At 40.3% G+C, this 16,241-nt stretch overlaps 1 protein-coding gene across 2 annotated transcripts; it reads right to left on the bottom strand.

Annotated features, from left to right (window-relative positions):
• Window positions 1-612: 612 nt before the first annotated feature.
• Window positions 613-4,083, bottom strand: myf5 (myogenic factor 5). Of its 2 annotated transcripts, XM_048549376.2 has the most exons (3): window positions 3,440-4,083; window positions 1,627-1,702; window positions 613-985 (listed from the first exon to the last, which is right to left on the bottom strand). In XM_048549376.2, exons 1-3 carry the CDS (start codon window positions 3,944-3,946, stop codon window positions 801-803), a joined length of 768 nt encoding a protein of 255 aa, XP_048405333.1. In that variant the 5' UTR covers window positions 3,947-4,083; the 3' UTR covers window positions 613-800. The 2 variants fall into 2 exon arrangements, with proteins under 2 accessions (XP_048405333.1, XP_048405334.1); XM_048549377.2 differs by lacking the exons at window positions 613-985; window positions 1,627-1,702 and adding an exon at window positions 2,687-3,364.
• Between the last annotated feature and the right edge of the window lie 12,158 nt (window positions 4,084-16,241).

Genomic DNA, 16,241 nt, shown 5'->3' with positions numbered 1-16,241 from the left:
ATCAAATGTAACACCAAGCTTGCAAAGAGATTTGCTTAAATTATACCATTTCTTAGGAGAAGTAGCTTAGATATGCATTCCTTTAAAATTACGTTTAGTCAACATGTTTGGATATACTGTGATACATACTTCTTCAGGGCGGGTGAGACTTAACCCAGATCTTCTGGGCCAGAGACAGGACACTACCACTGGGCAACAAGACCTTGGTGGATTCTAGCTTATTTGCAAAGTTGCAATGGCCGAAGGTCTTTGATGGTAAGTCATAAAATATAACCAAAGCAGTTGGAAGACAAGACGCTTGCAAATGATCATCTGGTAAGAAATGGTCACATTCAATTAACGAATCGTTGTGTATTTAAAAAAAAGACTGCAGGAAATCTCACAAGAAATATTTCTTCGTCAGAAGAATGATAGATTTTCCGAAGAAGTATGATGCTTGGGATTGTTTTCAAGGCTTGCCCAACTCTCATGTTATTTTTGAAATCAGTTTCTAAACGCTCCCTTCTGACAGTGATAATAAATGAGGAATGTCGCAGGTTTGAAACGCAGTTGTTAATGCTACGGATGCTGCAGGACTGGAACGGGAAAGCGAGAATGATGAGATTTATAAAATGTCTTTCGGGATTTTATTCAGTTCTTAAATACAATTACATTGTTGGAGACTAACGAACATTATGCTATTTACAAATATACAACAGAACGTGGTCTAACTTATAGAACAACTTATGATTGAAGCTTTGAATACAGGGGTTGTGTTCTGCGGTGGAAGCGGCCATACTGAAGATCGGCGGCTTGAGGGTTTAGAGAACGTGGTACACCGGCTGGCAAGGTGTGGTGGGCTGCGAGGAATCACTGGCAGGCGGAGATATGGTCCTTCCGTCCTGACCTGAAACAGGACAGCGCTCCAGGGAAGGTGAAATCCTCTCCACTATGTTAGACAGGTAGTCCAGACTGGAAACTGACAGACCTCGGCTGCTGGAACAAACTATATATATATAAAAGAAATGGCCGTGTGGCGATAAGTGCGCAGACCTCAACAAATATGTAAACAACATAAAAACATACTTTATACATATGTAGAACTCTCTTCATTCTTAGTCGTTATCTTAAAGCAATGTGCCCTTATTTGTTCCCTCATACACATTTGTTAAACTTAAAATGTCGCTGGTCTTTACGACAGTAACCATTGCATTATTTAAAAAAAGGCTACTGTGAGCCAAGTGCTCTCATTTTAAAAATAATCACGTGAAAATAAAACAGATTCCCAGACCCATTCAGGAATACCCGCTGTTTCACTCTGCCGCGTTCAGTATTCTCTCAAACTTTTCGTGGAAATAAACTGTACTACTGGCTGTATTTTGTTTGGGTCTACTGTGCGAAGGACCTCAAGTAATGAGTATAGATTTAAAACAGTTATTGCTTTACAATGGGAAAGGTTCAAACTAGAAGCTGTCACTTCGACCGTGGGTTAAGAAACAATCTACAATTAATAGCTTCTTTAACTGGAGAGCCTCGTGTACTTGTCATCATAAACTGCGCCTCAGGAGTTAATATCTAATTTCGTCAGTTTCAAGGTAGACTTGTGATGAACTGTAAAATGATTTCACAAAAATCGTTAAAATGTACCGTTCTGTAATTCCGAACAATAAATGCGGTCAAAACTGATGTTCCTCCTAGACCAGACGGGGCTGTTGCATCCCATCTGCAAAGACAAATGAAATCAAAGTAAAAATCCTCCAAACCTTTCACTGAAACCTTTATATAAATTCATCGTAACAAATGACTTTATACTGTGCGCGTCAGAAGGCTTGAATGAGTAAAACAATGATTACCCCGGACGGAAATAAACCCATCTGTTGATTAGACATAGTTGGTTTCTTTGCCACACCATGGTTTTCTCACATAAAGCATGAGGTCTGTCTGTATGCCTGTATAGCAATGTGCATTGTGTTATCCATGGAAAATGAATTGCATGTCTCTGCAGTTAACGGAAGCTACATTAATTGTGCCAGGTCAGATTTTCCCGTACTGACTTCATATTAAAGCTTTGGCTCTGATAGTCAAAAACGTAGTGCTGTAAGAATGTTTCACTAGTTGTTGTTTCAAATAACACAGGCTTCAGTTTGCTGCTGCTTTCAGCTCCTGTGGAGAGCAGAATGTGCAGAGGTGGGAAAGTCATCATCCCCGCTTCCAAAGAGATCAATGTGTGTGGCAGCAACTTTGACTGAAGTGGCGAGAAGAAGCAGTCGGTCACACATAATGAGACCCAGGCGCCATCTAAGTCAAACCCTGAGCTACAGAGAACATTTCATCTAATTTCCAGCAAGTACTAATGAAGTTGTTTAGCTCCTCTCCCCCCCCCCCCCCCCCCCATTAATATACGAAATGAATCACAGAAAGATGTCCGACAACTGCGAATGCAACTTTTTGGCCATCCTCATTGCTGGCCTCATCCTTCGCGGTTTCTCTCATGCCGCCTTGTGAGCACCCAAACACTCAACAGAGTTAAAACATGGATAAAGACCGGTCTGGTCGGGGCAGTGCACAGTGCAGCTATTTTGATGTTACTTGGGAAAAGTAACCGAAAATCAATTTACTGATATGCGAATTGAAATGCTGCTTGCACCTGAATAAACAGTCTTATTGTTAATTACTTACATTGAGCTTGGACCATCTCTTGGACCGTATTGAGGGACAATTTGCTTTTAAAGGGACCGTATCTGTTCTTTTATAAAGTATTTTGATAATTGCTCCATTAGTTGGTTCACGATTATTTAAGATTGAAAGGCCATTTGGTAAAATCAACCTCTTTGACCTTAATGTAACAACGAGTTCCGTTTGTTATTCATTGCAGCCCATTTTAAACGCCAATTTGTGAAGCCTGGTATCATTCCAGATCTTACACGAACACATGAAGGCAGATGTCGGACAAAAGAATGAAATGGTGAAACGTTTCCTTATACACGCTCAGGCAAAGTTCATCATTCTTTATCAGAAGTGGGGGGGGGGGGGAGGCCCAGCCACCAAGTCCTGATGAAATGACACGGCCAATTTAACGAACAGACTTGTAATCGATAGTTTAGGCACTCGTACAGACCAGATTTTACTTCAGGATGCAAAGAAGAAAACTTTACGGGCAAGATGTTCTCGACTCGCATTAGTAATACAAAGAAACACACTGAGCTAATGTCAAAAACAGACACGCCGCACGTTATCTGCCAGGCCAAGCGAGTATGTCGATCATAGAAATGACGGAGGGTTCCGAGACAAACAGATGAATCAAACGGAATGATTCTGAACCAGAGGTTTCACTTCGTTCCTCTTAAATACGGACAACAATCCTGTAGCGCATTTTCTTTTAATTCTGCAAAAATAGATATGCGCATTAATTCTGTGTACATTAGAGAAGGGGGATGGGAATTATTAAATCGTTGCTTACCATTTCGTCCGAGCAGTTGGACGTGGGACTTCCAGGCTCTGAGTTGACATTGTCTGGGAGGCTGTAATAATTCGCCACTTGTTCCCTCAGGAGCTCCTGAAGACTCTCGATGTAACTGATCGCGTTCCTCAAGATCTCCACTTTAGGCAGCCTCTGGTTCGGATTGGAGCTGGTGCACCTCTTCAGCGTCTCGAAAGCCTGGTTCACTTTCTTAAGCCTCCTCCTTTCCCTCATGGTGGCCGCCTTTCTCCTGTCAGTGCTGGAGCTTTTACGTTTGCAGGCTTTGCAAGCCCAGAGGAGACAGTGGCCCCCAGCCTGGTGGTGGCTGCTCGGGGCCCTGACATGTTTCTCTTCTTCAGGTTCGCCGGACTCCAGTTTATTATCTCGAAACGCAAGTGCGCCGTGCTCAAACTCATCCGCAAACTCTGCCTCCTCGGGCGACGAGAGGCAAGAATGATCATAAAACAGGTCGGAGGGAGAGAAGTGGCAGTCGACCATAATATCCATAATGGCGAATCCAACTGGTTTGGCTGAAGCGCAGAACTCGCCCAAGCTCTCGATATAATCAAACTAGTCGATGGAGTTTTAAAGACAAATCTCGGTCAGGGTCAGAGACAAGAGCCCCGAACGTATATAGAAGAGCTCTATATATACACACTCTGGGGTCTGTAACACAACTGACATCCAGTATCCCCCCACCCCCCCACCCGGTCATTAACCCTAGATCCGTCCCATGGGGCATCTCTTTAACCCTTGTTGGGCCTGGAAGGTCTCCTCCCACAAGACAAAAAGGACTTTGCGCAAAATGAAACCGACATTGAGCCATCAGGCAAGACAATCACTCCTGGACCAGGGTTAAACAAATCAGAAAATTAATTATCGCTCTCCGTTTTAACAGATTTATGCTGAAAACCTAATAAGATGCAAATAACATAAAGAATCCATAAAATCTGTTTGTTCGAAGGCACGGAGACATTATAATGGTCAGTAACCCGTTGCCGGGTGTATCGGCTGCTCGACTCTATAATTTACTTAATGCATCCACTGAGGTTTTATTCCCGTTCGTGCCCATTGACCGATTTCTGTTTAAGAAAAGCTAGTTTGTTGCATACGATGCTAGATTTCAGAATTCACAATCAGCAGGATTGACACAGAGGCTGGGTCACTTTACCACCGTTGGGTAGATTTCCTAGTTGTAATTCTGTTTCTCCGACCAGCAGCGTTTCAACTTTGGCCGGGAGGCGAGCGACGTGCAGCTAAAAGCTTGTCAGCATAACCTCCCGGCAGGAGTCGCTTAAAATGTCAACATGTGAAATTACATCAACTCATGTAATTGCTGATCGCTTTGGGGTTTTATTCATAGAAATCCGGGAACACTGATTTCAAATGGTTGGAATAGCTAACTTTTTCTGTGCGCCTCCGCAACAAAACACGCCATGAGGTTGCGGCTTTCTCTTTAAGCCCACATGTGTTTTCAGCAATAGTGTAGCACTCCTGAAGAGTGCGAGTTAGACCAAACCTGCCCCACCTTCAGGCACGCTGCTTCTCAGGCTGCAGATTGTAATGCAGCAGTTTTACTGCTCCCCAGGGTATGCTAATTTCACGGCTGAAGCAAATTCACACCGTTACAGATGCGGGCCAGCTGCACCTATCCCAGCTTCCTTTAAGGCGCAAGGTTTTCCCTCACCAAAGTGTCAGGCAAATTCACACTCCGTCCTGACCAAACACTCCCGAAGTGTCAACGGGTCAACGAAGCTCTTAAGTGGTCGTCAAATTCGCAACGACGGGAATTCGTGGTTAGCGAAACCGAAAAGTCAATGGAGCGCCATTTGGGTGCAATATTGTTTCATTTGTTGAATTTTCTGTCAAATTTACTGAGTTGGTTTATTTTCATTCTCACTTACCTTAGTTTAAACACATGACGAACTGTTAGCACGCACCAGTTCATTATTTGAAAAACAGCAAAACCGCGTCAAAATACAACATGCTGGCAAGTATTTAAACACATTGAGAACTGTTTGTTCAAATGCTCCTTAACCTGCTTTAAAGTGGCTAGCCTTTTTGTGTAATAAGGTTACACTGAATACTCTAGCAACACTTGGAACTCCTTTGGGACAAGTAACGGTGGTTTTAAGGAAGCGCAACTTTACAGCAGCAACTTGGTATGTTTTTCGATGGCCGTTATCAAAACACGAAGCAAGACCAAGCAAAAGCCTTAGAACAGTGAGGGTGAACGCGCAACATCCAGACCAGTAGGTTGTTGAGGAAGTTGACTTACTCTTTGCTGAGTGGAGAATTGAGGTGCTGAAATTCTCATCGAAAGCCTCCCTACAAACACAGTCTTACAGTGGTAGTTTAGACGGCAAGATCAAACCTTACCAACACATTCAACATTTGAACACCAAAATCAGAAAGACTTCTATTCGTTTTCTCCACAAAATCGATATGTTACTTTAGACAAGGTTATGTATTGAGACGCCGTACATAAAGCAAATTACTGACAAGAGTTTAATGGTTGTGCAAACACTATTGCTCTTTTCGTTAGTCTTAGGAGGCTGAATCCACAACCGTTGTTGGACGTGTTTAACCGTTTGCACTATAAAATAACTCGACATGCTCCCTGTAAAACTAAGTGTCTCAAAGATTATTTGAATGTCTTTGCCTCGCGATTTTCGTCCGCATCCTATTTGAACAATTTGGACATGCTCGATCGGTCTGAAATTAAAACACAAGTTACTGCACATTGCGCGATCTAACTTTCATGGGGGCTGCAGCCAGATTTGCATTACATCTGTCAGAACGCTTGAATACTTGTGTTCGCGGCCTTTAGCCATGTCTCCCGAATTAACATTCAGGCCTGCATTCAATCCGTTTAGTACTTGACTTGGACTCAGTAGAAAGACAGCTGAAGAAGACATTGAGTTTTGCTGTTCTAACCGCCTTCCAAGTGAGATCAAAGCAAATTTCTTCAAGACTCCCATATGGGGAAAATCTCCTACATTTTTCTTTTGAAGCGCAAACCCGACCAGCCGCTTGGCGCAGAGTGCATGGTTGGCCACCCATGTTCCAATTGCACAGCGATTTTTTTTACCGAATTTACATGATTATTAAAGTATTTTTTGTAAGTTACGTGCGTTTCTGTTTAAATCCGTGTTTGGAGCCAGCAAACTACTGCGCTTATAACATGTAATCAACATATGGATCTAAAGTGGGGTTCTCATTGTACAACGCGAACACTTGTACAGTGGCCAGTGTGATCTGACTTCACAGTACTGGTTCATCCGGACTGCCGTGCAAAGTCTGAATGTTATCTGGCTAGTGAGGAAACTCAATACGTTGGAAGGATGCGTGGGTCTGGCAATTCTATGAACTCACGTTGGGCTCCCACCCTGGAATCCGAACTGATTTAAAAAAAAGACATCCAACATCACTGCTAGCCAACAGAAATTGAAAATTAATGAGTGAACTAACTTCTGTTTGTCACTAAACGCTCCAACAAGGAATTACTGATGAGACCGTTGTGTCTTTTCAGCATGGTCTCTCAAAACATGGCACAGGGTTGAACGGAGGTTTGCAGACTTTTGCAGTAAATGCATCAGTCTGCCATCAAACATAGTCTGAACATTAATTCCGAGATTTACCTCGAATTATTTTTGTTGTTACCGCCACTAGTTAATTAAATTTCGGATCAGGAACGCTGTAGGTTTGTGATGGCCTATCTGGTTGGTTTTTGAAATAATCATGACTGAGCTGTGTTTAAAATCCAAATAAATAATCCCTTTTCAGGTTAAACATTAGAGATTACGAAAACGAAACCCTGGTTCTTTCTGTAAACGCTGTGGACGGCAGATATGATCTCCAACTCGAATCATTTTCATTCGTTTTTCAGCAGAGAATTTTGCAATCAAATCCCTCTGGACAAAGCATACATTGAATCCTAATCGCTGATCTTGTGTACACCAGTACTAGTCATTTGCATATATCAGGTGTGTTTTCTTTGGACATAAAATCAGATACTAATCATCATAATTAATACCAAACAACTTTTTCAAGAGATTTTTAAAACATCTCTAGGCTGAGGCAAGGTTAGAAATGCCAGAGTTTGTTTCTAAAGAGTTGTTTTTGTCTATTAATAATGAATGTTTGCAGCAATCATTAGCAAGTGTTATAAGTCTTATCCAATAATGGTGCTGAAGACACTGCAGTTGTAAACTGGAGTTAGAAAGGTATATTAATAAGGCATTGTGCTACAGCAGACATGGGATAATGACCTTTAAAACCTTTAAACATAACTAAGAAACAAGTACTGCCATTTTTCAAATCAAGTTTTAATAGTTCACAATGGCAGGTAATTATCAAGAGTAGGTGAATAATTTCCCCTGTCAAATTAAGAAGGACTATTTATTTTCCTCAAATTTCTGCAACCCAAAGTTACTATTTATTGGTACAAGAAGTCAAATGCATTTTAAAATGTTTTCAAAAACAGTTTTTCTTGACATTTCTCGAAAGCATGATTAATACTGTAATTAAGATATTTCTCACGTTGCAACTTTAACTGTTTACTGAGAGATCTCAAAACTCAATAATTAAACAGCCACCTAACAATCATTGTTGTGATAATATTCAGAGAGTTGCGAACCATTCTCCATTCTGTATGTTTAACTGGCCCTTGCAAATGTCTGGGATTCCCCTGAACATTAGAAATTAATTCAGGAGTATTGAAATATCTGCTAACAATGGATCTGACACACTACTAAGAAGAAATGGACATTCACAGAAAAATGCGTAAAAATTTCAGAATTAACTCAATTACATCAGGCATGCTGTTATTCTGTGAAACCTTTAATTATTCCTATAAATATCATAATTGTATACTTAAAAAGTTCCCACACTTCTGCAGTGAAATTAATCCATCCTGGCCAAAAAGAATCTTACGCAGAGAAGGTGTCTTTTGAACCATCATACCTATTCAGACTCTTTGTGGAAGCCATCCTTGCTCTACCACATTTCCATATATTCCAACAAATGATTCTTTTTTAGGTATTAGTGCAATCCCATGTAAGAAATCAATGTGTAAAATTGAAGCTCATAGGATTGGAGGTAGTATATTGAGATGGATAGAAAATTGTTCAGCACACAGAGAGAATAAATAAATGGGTCTTCTGCTGAATGACAGGCAGTGGCTAGTGGGGTACCACAGGGATCTATACTAGGACTTCAGCTATTCACAAAATATGTTTATGATTTAGGTGAGACAACTGCATATAATATCTCAAAATGTTCAGATGTGAAAGGGTGAGGAGAATGCAGGGCTGTTGCAATGTGATTTAGACGTGCGGAATAGGGGGACCAATGCATGGCAGATGCAAAAAAAATGATAAATGTGAGGTTATCTACTTTGGTAGCAAAAATAGGAAAGTAGATTATTATTCAAACATCTATAAGTTGAGACAGGGGGATGTTCGATGAGCTGTGAGTGTCATTTCCAGTCTCTGACTTACTCTTATAACCATTGTATTTATATGGCAGCTTTATTTAATGTCATGATCAATGGGAAGCCAGGGCATCAGCTATGGCAAACCTATTGAAAATAAATGGGTTCTGGCTAGATCCTCTTTTTGGAGATGATTGATGTTTGGCAGTTGTGTGATGCAATGTGTTTGTTTGTGCAGAAAGTAATGGCAACAGATTTAAAAGTAAGGGCACTGCAAGTAAATGGAGAAAGGTCACTGATAACAGATAACATGGAAATAAGGAAAGGAAGTTGAATTGTCAGCAGGAAGTAGGAAGAAAATTAAGGGTCGTGGATCTCATAGACTAGATGAGTTTGGAGAGTGCACGTGGGAAAATAGGACAGCTATGACAGAGTTCAGCTCGAGGGCAAGACAAACTTTAGAGAGAGTTTGGCTTGGTGAGAGGAGAAGAGAATGGATGAGGCAATTGATTGGATTGCCTCAATCTTAGTGACAAAGAAGCCCACGAGCCCCTCACACTCTGTATTGGATCTGAGGGTGGAAGACACAGGGCAAAGTGGTTTAAAATGATGATCTATGAGAAAGAAGAGGAGGTGGGGACTATTCTAGGACTTTCCCAGAATAGCAAATAGTTTCAGCAACATCTCTCAATGCTTCACAAGGTCCTGCTACCTAGTAACTAAAAGAGTTAGTCTACAAATGTCTATGATTATGGTGGCCCTTGGATTTATGGGAGTGTCAGGGATGACCATACCAAGGAGAATGATCAAACTGATGGAGAGTAATGGTTTTATACAGAGTGGGGCATTAATGGTGGAGTTGAGCATGTACAGATCAGTTGCTGCAGAGGTATGGTGGCGAATGAAGGGACAAAGGTTAGATTTTTGGGATTTTGAAAGTGCATTGGTAAGTGAATTGGGGTTAGTTTTTATAGGAATAGATACAGAAGTACTGTTTGGGCTTAAAAAGGTGTGGGTTGAGAACAGTACATGAAAACTTTCAAAGCTGGCCTTATTTGTGATTGTACAATAGGAGTAATGAGGCCATAAGAAATGTTTATGCGAATGGCTGTGAATGTAGATTAGGGAAAGAGAGGTAGGGAGGGGACTGATCAAAGAGAGCAGCATAATGAATTTCGATGAATGCTTGAATCACGCAGGAGGTGGAAACAATCAGTACAGAGGGAGGGAAGTAATGAAGATATGTTGGTGAAAGCATTTTTATGTGACTTTGGTGGGCATTAGAGTTTGAGGATTTTAAGTGAGAAGTGAAAGGGTAAAAATAAGATGAAATGTTCAAAGTTAAAAATGTTTCTGAAAGACCAAACAGAGGTGTAAGTTGGCAATAACAGTTTGTGTTGACAGGACAAGTGGTGAAAGTTATGGGAGGTTAGGAGGTTTCATTTCAGAGGGAGTAAACATTTTTGCAAAGCTTCTGTTGAGACTGTGATGTTAATGTAATAATTGGCAATGAGTTTACGATTGCAATGGCCTTGTTCATAGGTGAACAAGCATTCCGGAGAGAGATGTGAAAGGGTTAGAGATTACTGATCCACAGGCATTGGCAACAGAGTCATCACTTTGTGAGTTGGTTGGATGGGGATTGTCAAAAACAGTCATTCTTTCCTTGTTTTTGCTCTCTGTAACACTATTTAAAAAGCCAAGGACCCTATAAGATATTTTTTAACAGTCTGCCCAATTTGTCCTATTACCTTCAAATATTTGTGTAAAATTCCAGAAATCTCCATCTGAACCAATTTGTTTCAACAGTTTCTGCGTGTCTAAAATCTCATCACACCCTCCTCACTGGCAGTGGCATTTCGGAGTTTCATGTCATGTGCTAATTTTAAAATTATGCTGTGCAATGGTCCTAAATTTACCATTCAGAGTCAATACTTCACAATTCCTTACAGCTTGAAAATCAACCATGCACCACGATTCTTCACTTTCTGTCCCTTAGTCCATTTAATATCTGCCGTGGTGCAGCTATTTTTATCTCATGGAATTCAATTTTGTTAACAGAGTGTTTTGTGGTATTTTTCTAAACATTATCAAATGTTAAACAGTTTAAATAACTTATTGTGTGCAGTTAGCATTACTAACTCTGGAAGAATATGCAAACATTTGACATTGTTAACTAAATCCTGGAGTGAAAATAATGTGGCTGAACTTCCACATTTAATTTCCTAAGTGGTATTGTTCTGACTTAGTACTATTTCTAGGCTCACCGTAAGCCAAATAGCTATAAATATACAATTTGGGTTGTTCCCCAAGGAAAACATAGCCAGTGAACTTGTGGTCATATTTATGACAAAATGTCTAGTCACGAGTGCAACACAAAAACTGCACCATAATCAACGTGAAATATCCCTACCAAATGACAAAGTGTTAATTAATCAGATCTATTGAAAGAGAAGGTAAACGACTGTCTTTAGTAACGCTGATCTCCAATAGTGTCCTTGATTAAATGTCAAGGTTTATAATTTGACTCCACTGAGCCACAGGCATAAAATAGAATGTGCACATTCAAACAGAAGATGATGAAACTCAAACTGACTCTGTTTTCAGTTTGAAATTAGGAAAACATTCTAGCAGTAAAAGAAACCATTGAGTGAAACTGCAGCTAGTCTTGGATGTTCGCATTTCTAAATTACAGTAAGCATATTTTACAGTATCACTGTGAGATGGATTTCCACTCACTTCTGACAGATGAAAAAAGTTATTTCACTGAAACTTCAGGTTGGAATCAAACATTTAGATGTAACATTTCTCTTATTTATTCCACTTTGTCAATTCCACAACCATGTAAATTAAATATAGACCAAAAGAACTGTGGATGCTGTAAATCAGGAACAAAAACAATAGTTGCTGGAAAAGCTCAGCAGGTCTGGCAAAATCTGTGATGAAATTCAAATTTGACAGGCATGTTTTGATATAAATTTAATGCCTCAGCAAATACAAACATTGATTTTTTTTTATCTCAATTAGGAAAAAAATGTTAAGAGCCACGCAGATGACTTAACTGACAATGGTGACATTACTGATAATACTTGTGGGATGTGAGCATAGCTGACGGGGTCTATATTTATAGTCCATCCCTAATTGCTCAAAACAAAGCAGTGATAAGCCAACTTCTGTCAGAGGCAAAATGTTAGAGGCTATTATTGAAAATGTTATAACAGGGCATTTGGATTAAGTTCCTGGTAATCAGGTTGAGCCAACATAATTTTGTCAAAAGGAAATCATGTTTAACTAATTTATTGATGGTTTTTAAAAAAAGTAACTTGTATTGTGGATAAAAGAAAAAACAGTGGATGTATTGTACAAAATGCGGAGGAATGGGATTGTGGGCGATATAGCAGTTTGGATCGGAAATTGGCTTGCTGAAAGAAGACAGAGGGTGGTAGTTGATGGGAAATGTTCATCCTGGAGACCAGTTACTAGTGGTGTACCGCAAGGGTCGGTGTTGGGTCCACTGCTGTTTGTCATTTTTATAAATGACCTGGATGAGGGCGTAGAAGGATGGGTTAGTAAATTTGCAGACGACACTAAGGTCGGTGGAGTTGTGGAGAGTGACGAAGGATGCTGTAGGTTGCAGAGAGACATAGATAAGCTGCAGAGCTGGGCTGAGAGGTGGCAAATGGAGTTTAATGCAGACAAGTGTGAGGTGATGCACTTTGGTAGGAGTAACCAGAAGGCAAAGTACAGGGCTAATGGTAAGATTCTGAGCAGTGTAGATGAGCAGAGAGATCTTGGTGTCCATGTACACAGATTCTTGAAAGTTGCCACCCAGGTTGACAGGGCTGTTAAGAAGGCATACAGTGTTTCAGCTTTTATTAATAGAGGGATCGAGTTCCGGAACCAAGAGGTTATGCTGCAGCTGTACAAAACTCTGGTGCGGCCGCACTTGGAGTATTGTGTACAGTTCTGGTCACCACATTATAAGAAGGATGTGGAAGCTTTGGAAAGGGTGCAGAGGAGATTTACTAGGATGTTGCCTGGTATGGAGGGAAGGTCTTACGTGGAAAGGCTGAGGGACTTGAGGCTGTTTTCATCAGAGAGAAGAAGGTTGAGAGGTGACTTAATTGAAACATATAAAATAATCAGAGGGTTAGGAGGGGTGGATAGGGAGAGCCTTTTTCCTAGGATGGTGACGGCGAGCACGAGGGGGCACAGCTTTAAATTGAGGGGTGAAAGATATAGGACAGATGTCAGAGGTAGTTTCTTTACTCAGAGAGTAGTAAGGGAATGGAACGCTTTGCCTGCAATGGTAGTAGATTCGCCAACTTTAGGTACATTTAAGTCGTCATTGGATAAGCATATGGACGTACATGGAATAGTGTAGGTTAGATGGGCTTGAGATCGGTATGACAGGTCAGCACAACATCGAGGGCCGAAGGGCCTGTACTGTGCTGTAATGTTCTATGTTCTATGTATTGTACTTAGAGTTCCAGAAGGCATTTGATAAGATGTTATATCAAAGGTTATTTTGGAAAAAGGTGTTGAGGATAACATATTGGCATATTTAGAAGATTGACTGGCTAACAGAAAGCTGAGAGTAGGAATAAATGGGTCTTTCAGGTGGACAGGATGTCATGACAGGTGTGTCACAGAGGTTGATGCTGGGGCCTCAACTCTTTACAATTTTAACAAATGTTTTGGATGAAGGAACCAAGGGTATGGTAGCTAAATTTGCTAATGACACAAAGATAAAGTGCTTTGTGCAAAGGATATAAGAAGCCTTTAAAGGGATACAGAGAGGCTAAATGAGCGGGCAAAGACCTAGCAAATAGAGCACAAAGTTGAAAAATTGGAAATTGTCCATTTTGGCAGAAAAAAAATCTTTAAAAGCATATTATCTGCACAGTGAAAGATCTGTGATGCAGAGTGATCCGGGTTTCATTCTGCATGAATCACAAAAGGTTAGTATGTTGTACAACAAGTGCAAGGAAAACTAATAGAATTATATGTTTTATGGCAAAGAGGATTTAATGAAAGAATAGCGAGGTTATTATTCTTCAGTTATTCAGGGTATTGTTAAACCACATCTGGAATATTGTGTACAGTGCTTGTCACCATTCTTATGGAAGGATGGTAATGCATCGGAAGCATAATGAGCAGGATTGTCTCTTGAAGAAAGGCTGGACAGGCTAGGCCTGAATTGTTTGGAGTTTACAAGAGGCAGAGATGACTTATTTGAAACATATAAGATTGTTAGATGACTTGAAAGGGTGAATGTGGAAAGGATATTTCCTATTGTGACAGCATGTAGCCCAAAGGGATAGGTTTTAAAATAAGGGTTAGCTCATCGAAGCCAGAGATCAAGAAAATAAATTTCTCTCTGAGGGTCATGAGTCTTTGAAATTCCTTTAATCAAAAGGCTGCTGATGTAGAAGCCATAAGTATTTTTAAAAGCACAGGTGGGTAGATTTTTGATTACCGGGGAATGAAAGATTATCGGAAATATATGGGAATGTAGAATTGCAGTGAAAATCAGATCAGTCATGAGCTTATTTAATAGCAGAACGAGCTCAAAGGACTGAGTGGCTTACTCTTGTTGCGTATTTGCATGTCAATTGGTCATACATGAATTGCTTTAGTTCATGTGAGGAAATTCCATGTTTTTGACCCAACATCAAGTGAAGGAATGGAGATGTAGCTCCAATTCAGAATGTGTGTGATATGAAAGGATATTTGTAGATGGTTGTGTTCCCACACATTCACTGCCCTTTTTCTAGTTGTTAGAGATTGTGGGTTTGAAGGTGCTGCGAAAGGAGTCTGGTAAGTAGCTGAGGCACACCTTGAAGATTCTACATACTACTGTAAGAGATTTCCATCACTCTTGATTTCTGCTTTGCAGTCAGTGGATGACGTGTGGGTCAGGCGCAGCCTTGGACAAAGATAGGTTACATAGTCTGGAATCCATAGCTTTGGACCTGCCTTGATATATACAGTAGTTATGTGACTTGTCATTAAGAATTAAGTCAATTATAAAACACATAATGTTAATGGTGAGGAGTTCTTTTGTTAAAGTTGTTCATTGCTTCGCAGTGATGGGACTGTTATTTGTCATTATTACCCAAACCTGAATGTCATCCAGAATTTGCTGCATGGAAGCATGGAAGTATTGACTGCTTCTGGTATCTGTGGAGTTGTGAATGGAACTGGTGAATGTACAATCATCTGGTGAATATCCCCAACAATAATTGAGAGGGAAAGTATTTCATTAAGCGCCCAAAGGTTTAGGATACTATGCTGAGGAAGTCTTGCAACCTCATCCTATGGCTGAATGGAACGGTCTTCAATAATTACAAGCCATCCTCCTTTGTGTTCAGTATGATGCTAACCAACGGTGGATGTTCACTCTGATTGCAATTGATATTAATTTTGCTAGCGTTCCTTGATGCTGCACTTGGTCAAATGCTGCCTCCTGTTAAAGGCAGTCACTGTCAGCCACCACTGGCATTCAGCTCTATTATCCACATTTATTCAGAAGTTGGAATGAGGTCTGAACATAAGTGGTCATGAACCTAAACTAGCCTCTGTTAGCAAACTATTGCTGTGTAAGTTATACTTGATAACATTGTCAATGATGACACCTTCTTTCACTTTATTGAAGATTGATAGTACATTAATAGGATGGTAGTTAACCTAAATAGATTTGTATTTTTTTGTGGACTGGATTTCCCTGGGCAGTTTTCCACATTGCTGTATGGATGTGTGTCTAACCTCTTTTGACTGTGTCTTTCTAGAAGATACCTGGTGATGGTGATGGTGGAGTCTGGGACATTGGCTATAAGTGATGATTGAATGAGTCTGATATATCAATCTGTTGTAATGGGTTTATGGGACCATGGTACAAGGCCTAGTAAGCAGAAATTTGAATAGTTGATTGAAATGGTGGATGGCTTAAAAATTACTTTGAATCAGATTTTACAGTGGAGTAAGACATCAGTATGCCAGACATCCTAAACAAACTGCTATTGAATCAGGGATAAGGATCTGCCAAAGTTAACAGAAGCATATTTACAGCAGTCAAGAAAATGATGGTGCCGAGGAGTGAAAAAAACCCCAGGATCAGACAATTTACATCCCAGCACAGGTGAGAACATCGAAGCATTTCTAACCAAAATCTTTCAAACATCTCTTGATTGGGGAGACATTTGTTTAGATTGAAATGCCTTTCTTTGAAAGAAATCATTCATAGGATATGGGCATTATTGGCTGGGACAGCACGTATTGCCCATCCCTAACTGCCCTTGAGAAGGTGAAGGTCGAATGGCATTCCTGAACCACTGCAGTCTATTTGTTGTAGACATGCCATCAACA

The sequence above is a fragment of the Stegostoma tigrinum genome, chromosome 18 (genome assembly GCF_030684315.1).
Source record: "Stegostoma tigrinum isolate sSteTig4 chromosome 18, sSteTig4.hap1, whole genome shotgun sequence".
Classification (NCBI taxonomy): Eukaryota; Metazoa; Chordata; class Chondrichthyes; order Orectolobiformes; family Stegostomatidae; genus Stegostoma; species Stegostoma tigrinum.
The sequence above is the reverse complement of the archived record's forward strand: the minus strand, read 5'-3'. Positions and strand labels throughout refer to the sequence as shown.